General features: G+C 31.1%; 2 protein-coding genes across 2 annotated transcripts; both read right to left on the reverse strand.

Annotated features, from left to right (window-relative positions):
• Positions 1 to 5,863: 5,863 nt before the first annotated feature.
• Positions 5,864 to 6,735, reverse strand: LOC101496603 (uncharacterized). Its single transcript, XM_004490752.3, has 2 exons — positions 6,273 to 6,735; positions 5,864 to 6,154 (listed from the first exon to the last, which is right to left on the reverse strand). Exons 1-2 carry the CDS (start codon positions 6,568 to 6,570, stop codon positions 6,093 to 6,095), a joined length of 360 nt encoding a protein of 119 aa, XP_004490809.1. The 5' UTR covers positions 6,571 to 6,735; the 3' UTR covers positions 5,864 to 6,092.
• A 453-nt stretch (positions 6,736 to 7,188) lies between these two features.
• LOC101496923 (uncharacterized) lies at positions 7,189 to 8,364 on the reverse strand. Its single transcript, XM_004490753.4, has 2 exons — positions 7,598 to 8,364; positions 7,189 to 7,479 (listed from the first exon to the last, which is right to left on the reverse strand). Exons 1-2 carry the CDS (start codon positions 7,893 to 7,895, stop codon positions 7,418 to 7,420), a joined length of 360 nt encoding a protein of 119 aa, XP_004490810.1. The 5' UTR covers positions 7,896 to 8,364; the 3' UTR covers positions 7,189 to 7,417.
• Positions 8,365 to 9,089: the final 725 nt, after the last annotated feature.

Here is a 9,089-nt window from a genome sequence, read left to right on the forward strand (position 1 = left end):
CCTTTTAACTTGAGGTCTTTCATACAAACTAAATTTGTAATATTTGAATAGTATCCTTTTGGAACTTTAACTTCGTGTAGAAATTTCCACAAAACAATTTTTTCCTTTCTAGATAGAGTATGAGTAGTTGGAGGTAGATATGTGCGATTTCCTTTCTTTACGGAACCCAATTCATTTCTTATTCTCATATCGACCAAGTCCAATCTTGCATTGTTGCCATCCTTAGACTTTCCTGGAACACTAAGTAACGTACCAATAACACTATCAAATACATTTTTTTCAATATGCATCACATCGAGGAAATGTCTTATATACAATGACTTCCAATATGGCAATTCAAAGAAAATTGACTTTTTCTTTCACCCAATTTTGACCAGCTCTCCCGCAAAAGGTTTGCCAAATTTATTGGTCAAACCTTGTACTTTTACAAGTATTTGATATTCAGTCGATGCTACAGAAGCTCTATCTTCCTCTGATTTTTTATGGAATGCATTTCTCAACGCACGATACTGATGACTATAAGGTAAAAATCTACGATGTCCAAGAAATACATTCTTCTTACAATGTTTCAACCGCATCCAAATTGTACTCTCTTCACATATAGGACATGCACATTGACCTTTAATGCTATATCCTGATAAATTACCATATGCTGAAAAATCATTAATTGTGCCGAACAACATAGCTCTCAAATTGAAACATTCTTTCTTATACCCATCATAAACTTCCACATCTGTCTCCCACATATTTTTTAAATCTTCAACTAAAGGAGTCAAGTATACGTCGATATCATTCCCTGGTTGTTTGGGTCTAGAAATTAACAAAGACAACATCATAAACTTACGCTTCATACATAACCATGGAGGTAGGTTATAAATCAACAAAATCACAGGTCACGTGTTGTGTGAGATGCTTTGAAGACCATGTGGATTCATTCCATCAGTAGAAAGTGCAAGTCGTAGATTTCTTGACTCTATCCCGAATTCAGGATACTCGTGATCAATTTTTGCCCATTGTGGAGAATCTGCAGGGTGTCAAAACTTTCCATCTCTAATTCTTTCATATGCATGCCATGTCAAGTATTTTGAATCTTCTTCATTGCGATACATGCGCCTAAATCTTGGTATTATAGGAAAATATCACACGACTTTTGCTGGAGTAGATTCTTTCTTCTTATATCGAGAGACATTGCATTTCGGACACGCCTTTAGTAATTCATATTCGTTTCGAAATAAAATGCAATCGTTAGGACATGCATGAATCCTTTTCGTAACTCATGTCAATAGAGCACAAAATTCGTTTAGCCTCGTAGGTTCGACTGGGAAGTTCATTATCATCTGGCAACATATCTTTTAAGAGTGTTAATAATTCTGTGAAGCTTTTATCAGACCATCCATTACTCGCTTTTAAGTTGTACAACTTTAATATCGCCGATAGTCTTATGAATTTAGTACAACCATTATATAATGGTTTCTCTGCATCACTCAACAAACTCTCAAACATTTTAGGACAATCCCAAAGATCTTCTTTAACTGCTTTTGCAATCTCCTCAACTCGGTCCGGCTCATATGTATCTGTGTCGAAATCAGTTGAAGCATATGTCAAACCATTCTCAAAATTAATGTTTCCATTTATTTTCTCACCGTGTCTTATCCAACATGTATAGCTTTGATAAATTCCATATCATACTAAATGTCCTTCCAATTTATCTACTCTAACGCATTTTCCAAAACAACATTTTAAACAAGGATAAACGACTCTATTTGGATCTTTTGCATTCTTCACTACAAACTCAACAAACTCCTTCACTCCATTTTCATACTCTTTTGACAATCGATTGACAGACATCCATTTCCAGTCCATATTATATGACCTATATAAATGCAGTTACACAAATAATAAGTTACTGGTAACATTATACCAATCTATAGTACACATATCTAATATTGAAAATTGAAACCAAGGTCTAAGTCTGATTTCAAAACAGAACAGGTCAACAAATTTCAAAAAAGAATAGATTTTATATGATTTATTATGTAACTTATTAGTTTTAGTGACAACAACAAATTAGTAAATACAGTACTTGAGACAACATATCCAATTTTTTATAAAGGAGGAGCAGTAGATGACCGCACATTACGTAGAGGAGAGGAGGGTTCCTAGAGTAAAGGAGATGAGGGTTCGTAAATTTGTTTTACATTTGTTTTTATTTATTTAAAGTACATGATTTTTATTTAAAGTGAATGATTTTACAGCGCTTGTGTAATAAGCGCTCTAATAATTATGTGAAAGCGCAAGTCTTTTACAGCGCTTGTATAAAAAACGCTCTAATAGGTCATTTAATTATGTGAAAGCGCAAGTCTTTTACAGCGCTTGTCAAAAAAGCGCTTTAAAATCTATGTAACATAAGGTGAGAGCGCTATATTTTACAACGCTTGTGTTTAAAGAGCTCCAAAAGCGTTGTAAAACATTATGTGATGGCGCTTCAATTTACAGCGCTTTTGAGAAAGCATCGTAAAAGTCTTGTAAGCATTATGTGTAAGCGTTGTGTGACCCTATATGACCCTACAACAGTGCTTTACTTGTCAAAAAAGAGTTGTTGTATCCTCCATCTTTTTTTAAAATATTTAAACAACGGCGCTTGTATTTAATAAGCGTTGTAAAAGGCGCGCTATAAAATGTCATTTTTGGCGTAGTGAAAATTCAAAAGATATATACGGTATCGACCTTGACTTGTCTTTACCACAAGCACTCAAGAAGTGGCAGGCTTATGAAGGTGCAAGTCAAATGGAATCATCATCTTCTTCGCTTCTGCCAAGCTTGGATAACACACAAACGAGTATACCTACTCGACCGTATGAATTTGCCAATTCTTTTACGTCGGCAGATGGTAGGTGATCATGTTTGGTTTTGTACATAATTTATAAGGTGGTTATTTTTGTGTGTTTGGTTGTTGTTTTGACTTTTTTTCTATGTGAACTTGTTTATCATTTTTCATGGTGTAGTTTCTTCCATGATTATTAATCTTATACTCTACTCTCTTTAGCACTTGTTAATGAGTTTTGCTGACAAATTGAGAAGTGATTCTCAACTGAAGATTTGTTTTTCATCTCTAATTTATGTTTCTTTTTTACCCTTTATGTTAACTTTATTAGGTGTAGCTGTAGCTACTAGTTTGATTAATTCATTTAAATTATATTACATTATCAATCAATCATAAATCATAAGTTGTATGACTTTTAATTTAGATTTAATAAAAGTCAAATTTAAAATCAAAATTTTTAAATAATTGAATGATTGATTAATCGTTGGTATACAAAAATCTTTTTTACTATGCAAATTAAATCTATATTAATTGAATCAATTGGGTGCAAGTTGTATTACTTTGTAGATGACAAGCGACACACACAATCATGAGTCAACGTAACCATAATATATTTCAAAAAATCTTACAATATTATTAAATCTAAGTTTATCTTATAAGTTGAAATTAACTTCTGGATTTTATTTTTTTTCACAAGTTCTCTTATTTGATTTCTTTGTACATTTATAAGAAATTTTTGATACTTAAACCAAAATAAACTTAATTCTACTACTACTACTTCTCTTATTATAATTTTCTTGTCATTTTCAAGTATATTAAAAAAAATATATAATGTATTTAATATATTTATTTTATGTATTAATATTTATTTTTAAAATATTATTTTATGTATAAACGTATTCAATTTGGACTTTTCATTTTTATAAAAAATAATATATTTAAAAGAAAAAGCGGAAAATGAAAAAATTATCTTTAACTAGTGTTTATTTTTTAACTGTCGATATTTGAACTACAATTATTAAACAATGAACATTCGTTGATTTTATCCACATTTAGAGACAAATATGGCAAAATGCATGTGCAAGTTAAGCCAAAAGACGCGCCACCCTTTTCCAACTGGCTTCCATTACTTACTTTATTCTTATCTTTTAAGGTTAAACATTATATTAGTTTTTTATTTAGTGTAGAGTATTAATGAAAGTCATCGGTAAGTAAGTACTTAGTAAATACTTTATAGAGTACAGATAGTGATAAGATGTGATTTTATCCACATTTTGACAATTTGATATTCAAAAACAATGAACATTCGTTGATTTTATCCACATTTAGAGACAAATATGGCAAAATGCATGTGCAAGTTAAGCCAAAAGACGCGCCTTGGTTTTGTACATAATTTATAAGGTGGTTATTTTTGTGTGTTTGGTTGTTGTTTTGACTTTTTTTCTATGTGAACTTGTTTATCATTTTTCATGGTGTAGTTTCTTCCATGATTATTAATCTTATACTCTACTCTCTTTAGCACTTGTTAATGAGTTTTGCTGACAAATTGAGAAGTGATTCTCAACTGAAGATTTGTTTTTCATCTCTAATTTATGTTTCTTTTTTACCCTTTATGTTAACTTTATTAGGTGTAGCTGTAGCTACTAGTTTGATTAATTCATTTAAATTATATTACATTATCAATCAATCATAAATCATAAGTTGTATGACTTTTAATTTAGATTTACCAAAAGTCAAATTTAAAATCAAAATTTTTAAATAATTGAATGATTGATTAATCGTTGGTATACAAAAATCTTTTTTACTATGCAAATTAAATCTATATTAATTGAATCAATTGGGTGCAAGTTGTATTACTTTGTAGATGACAAGCGACACATACACTCATGAGCCAACGTAACCATAATATATTTCAAAAAATCTTACAATATTATTAAATCTAAGTTTATCTTATAAGTTGAAATTAACTTCTGGATTTTATTTTTTTTCACAAGTTCTCTTATTTGATTTCTTTGTACATTTATAAGAAATTTTTGATACTTAAACCAAAATAAACTTAATTCTACTACTACTACTTCTCTTATTATAATTTTCTTGTCATTTTCAAGTATATTAAAAAAAATATATAATGTATTTAATATATTTATTTTATGTATTAATATTTATTTTTAAAATATTATTTTATGTATAAACGTATTCAATTTGGACTTTTCATTTTTATAAAAAATAATATATTTAAAAGAAAAAGCGGAAAATGAAAAAATTATCTTTAACTAGTGTTTATTTTTTAACTGTCGATATTTGAACTACAATTATTAAACAATGAACATTCGTTGATTTTATCCACATTTAGAGACAAATATGGCAAAATGCATGTGCAAGTTAAGCCAAAAGACGCGCCACCCTTTTCCAACTGGCTTCCATTACTTACTTTATTCTTATCTTTTAAGGTTAAACATTATATTAGTTTTTTATTTAGTGTAGAGTATTAATGAAAGTCATCGGTAAGTAAGTACTTAGTAAATACTTTATAGAGTACAGATAGTGATAAGATGTGATTTTATCCACATTTTGACAATTTGATATTCAAAAACAATGAACATTCGTTGATTTTATCCACATTTAGAGACAAATATGGCAAAATGCATGTGCAAGTTAAGCCAAAAGACGCGCCACCCTTTTCCAACTGGCTTCCATTACTTACTTTATTCTTATCTTTTAAGTTTAAACATTATATTATAAATATTATAAAAAGCTGAATCAATCAATAAATTGAAGATCCTTTCTATCCGATGGGATATTTAAAAGTTAACACATGGCCAGGTGTCATTATTGTAAATAATTTTTTTATAGTTATTGAAAAATTATTATGTATAATGAATATTTTAGATTTGATGTAAAATATAATTTAAATTTATCGAATTATTTATTTAAATGTGAAATATTAAATTATTTAAATGTTTTTTATTAAAATAGAATTATATTAAAATATTGATATTAAATAAGTTAAAAATAATTAAATTTTAAATATAACAGCGATTAAATTTAAAATTAATTATTTTATTATAAGAGTCACTATATGTTCCTACGCAACTGAACAGTGTAATGCAAGTTGCAACTACTACAGAAGAAAACAAAACCCACACAACAAGGTCATAAAACCAAACCAAATCAAACCAGTACAGCACAGCACACCACCGACCATCTGACTCAGTCCTCGTCAACTCAAACTCAAACTCAGATCTGGATTTTTTGTTTAAAACACAAATCATATCCCAAAATGTGAGTCTATAACGGACGTAGATCCATGAGTATAACCTCTACCTCTACCTGAAATCAACCGGGGGGGAATGAAAGAAAAAAATAATAATTATAACCAAAAAATAAAAGAGCAAGTGATCTGAAAATCAAATAAAATGAAAGCTTCTTTTGTAAGCAGTGGGATTACCTGCCCCATCCACGGACAAAGAAGAGGAAGCCGGAGCCGACTGAGTCGGAGCTTCCTCCGCCGGTGCTGCTCTCATCTTTCGTGCCCAGTAGATGAGCACGGCCATTAACATGGCTGCTACCGCCGTAGCGGCTAAGATGACAGGGAGAGGCCATTTTGGCTTGTGATGTTTCAGAATGGTCAGATCAGGGTGTTGAAACGTCACGTGGTGGAAGTTAGGGTCGGCGACGGTGGTGTTGGGCGAGGCAGTGGTGGGAGAGGCGGTGTTGGGCGAGGCAGTGGTGTTGGGAAAGGACATTTTCGGAGGACTGTGGAAGAATGAGGAGAATGAGAATGAGAATGAGAATGATGAGAATGAGAATGAGGATGATGAGAATGAGATATGTATATATATAGGATGAAACCCAGGGAGATGAGTTTGGATGTTTCATTGTGAGAGAAGGGGTTATCAACAACAAAGTGTTTGAGCACAATGAACATTCGTTGATTTTATCCACATTTAGAGACAAATATGGCAAAATGCATGTGCAAGTTAAGCCAAAAGACGCGCCACCCTTTTCCAACTGGCTTCCATTACTTACTTTATTCTTATCTTTTAAGTTTAAACATTATATTATAAATATTATAAAAAGCTGAATCAATCAATAAATTGAAGATCCTTTCTATCCGATGGGATATTTAAAAGTTAACACATGGCCAGGTGTCATTATTGTAAATAATTTTTTTATAGTTATTGAAAAATTATTATGTATAATGAATATTTTAGATTTGATGTAAAATATAATTTAAATTTATCGAATTATTTATTTAAATGTGAAATATTAAATTATTTAAATGTTTTTTATTAAAATAGAATTATATTAAAATATTGATATTAAATAAGTTAAAAATAATTAAATTTTAAATATAACAGCGATTAAATTTAAAATTAATTATTTTATTATAAGAGTCACTATATGTTCCTACGCAACTGAACAGTGTAATGCAAGTTGCAACTACTACAGAAGAAAACAAAACCCACACAACAAGGTCATAAAACCAAACCAAATCAAACCAGTACAGCACAGCACACCACCGACCATCTGACTCAGTCCTCGTCAACTCAAACTCAAACTCAGATCTGGATTTTTTGTTTAAAACACAAATCATATCCCAAAATGTGAGTCTATAACGGACGTAGATCCATGAGTATAACCTCTACCTCTACCTGAAATCAACCGGGGGGGAATGAAAGAAAAAAATAATAATTATAACCAAAAAATAAAAGAGCAAGTGATCTGAAAATCAAATAAAATGAAAGCTTCTTTTGTAAGCAGTGGGATTACCTGCCCCATCCACGGACAAAGAAGAGGAAGCCGGAGCCGACTGAGTCGGAGCTTCCTCCGCCGGTGCTGCTCTCATCTTTCGTGCCCAGTAGATGAGCACGGCCATTAACATGGCTGCTACCGCCGTAGCGGCTAAGATGACAGGGAGAGGCCATTTTGGCTTGTGATGTTTCAGAATGGTCAGATCAGGGTGTTGAAACGTCACGTGGTGGAAGTTAGGGTCGGCGACGGTGGTGTTGGGCGAGGCAGTGGTGGGAGAGGCGGTGTTGGGCGAGGCAGTGGTGTTGGGAAAGGACATTTTCGGAGGACTGTGGAAGAATGAGGAGAATGAGAATGAGAATGAGAATGATGAGAATGAGAATGAGGATGATGAGAATGAGATATGTATATATATAGGATGAAACCCAGGGAGATGAGTTTGGATGTTTCATTGTGAGAGAAGGGGTTATCAACAACAAAGTGTTTGAGCTTCTCCGATTTAGCCATTGCAAAATTTGGAAGTGGACAGAAAAGGAAAAGAAAGAGATGAATACTGTGAAGAAGGAGGAGTGGCTATTTCTATCTTCTTTAATTCGTTACCAATTGCGGAATGGGAGTGGTTGCAACTGCACACTATCGTACAAACTCAAACCTTAAATGTGCCTAATAAATTCATTCGAGCTGGACCACTTCAAAATATATCTGAATAATCTAAAATTCTCAATTATATATTAGATTTATTAATTTTAATTATAATTCAATTATAAAAGATATAATCTTAATTCAGTTAGACGTAGCAGATATGCAGTTGTGTTAAGTTAAGCACAACAAAGAAAATTAATTTTCTTAGGGTTGGAAACATTTAATCTTTTCAATTAATTTTGATACTTTATAGTTTTATTTTGAGTGACCTATTTTGAATTCTTATTAATGATTGGAAACATTTAGTCTTTTGAAATAATTATTTTTTATATAAAAATAGGGTGAAATACTTTTTTTTAATACAATAATAAAAAAATATGATACGTTATTCTCAGCCCGTCTAACATTATTCCACAATTAAATAGAATGATTTGCAAACCTTAAAGAAAATAATGTTTTAAATAAAAAATATAAAAAACTTGTATTATAAAAATTTGCTATTTTAAAAAAACTAAAAGTTGTTGATAATTTTATATTGCATCACCTAAATTGATAATTCTAGATGAAATTATAGTGGACAATGACAAAACTTTTTTGGGAATAAGAGTGTTCATTAGAATTGTAACACGGATGGGACCGGCTCGTTCTACCTTAAAAGGTTAAATTGTATAAATTAGTCAAATTGACCCAACCTACTTTATTATTATTAGCCTACTATTTATTAAAATTGGTATCAAATATGGACTATGTGAGCTAACTGTTCAATTCGATCAGCTTTTCTTTTGATATTTTTTTATTATAATTAAAAAATAATCTAAAAATAACGATTCAAATGTAAATGGTGTAGTTCTTTCAACTCTTGGCCCTATCA

Source organism: Cicer arietinum, chromosome 2, assembly GCF_000331145.2.
Source record: "Cicer arietinum cultivar CDC Frontier isolate Library 1 chromosome 2, Cicar.CDCFrontier_v2.0, whole genome shotgun sequence".
Classification (NCBI taxonomy): domain Eukaryota; kingdom Viridiplantae; phylum Streptophyta; class Magnoliopsida; order Fabales; family Fabaceae; genus Cicer; species Cicer arietinum.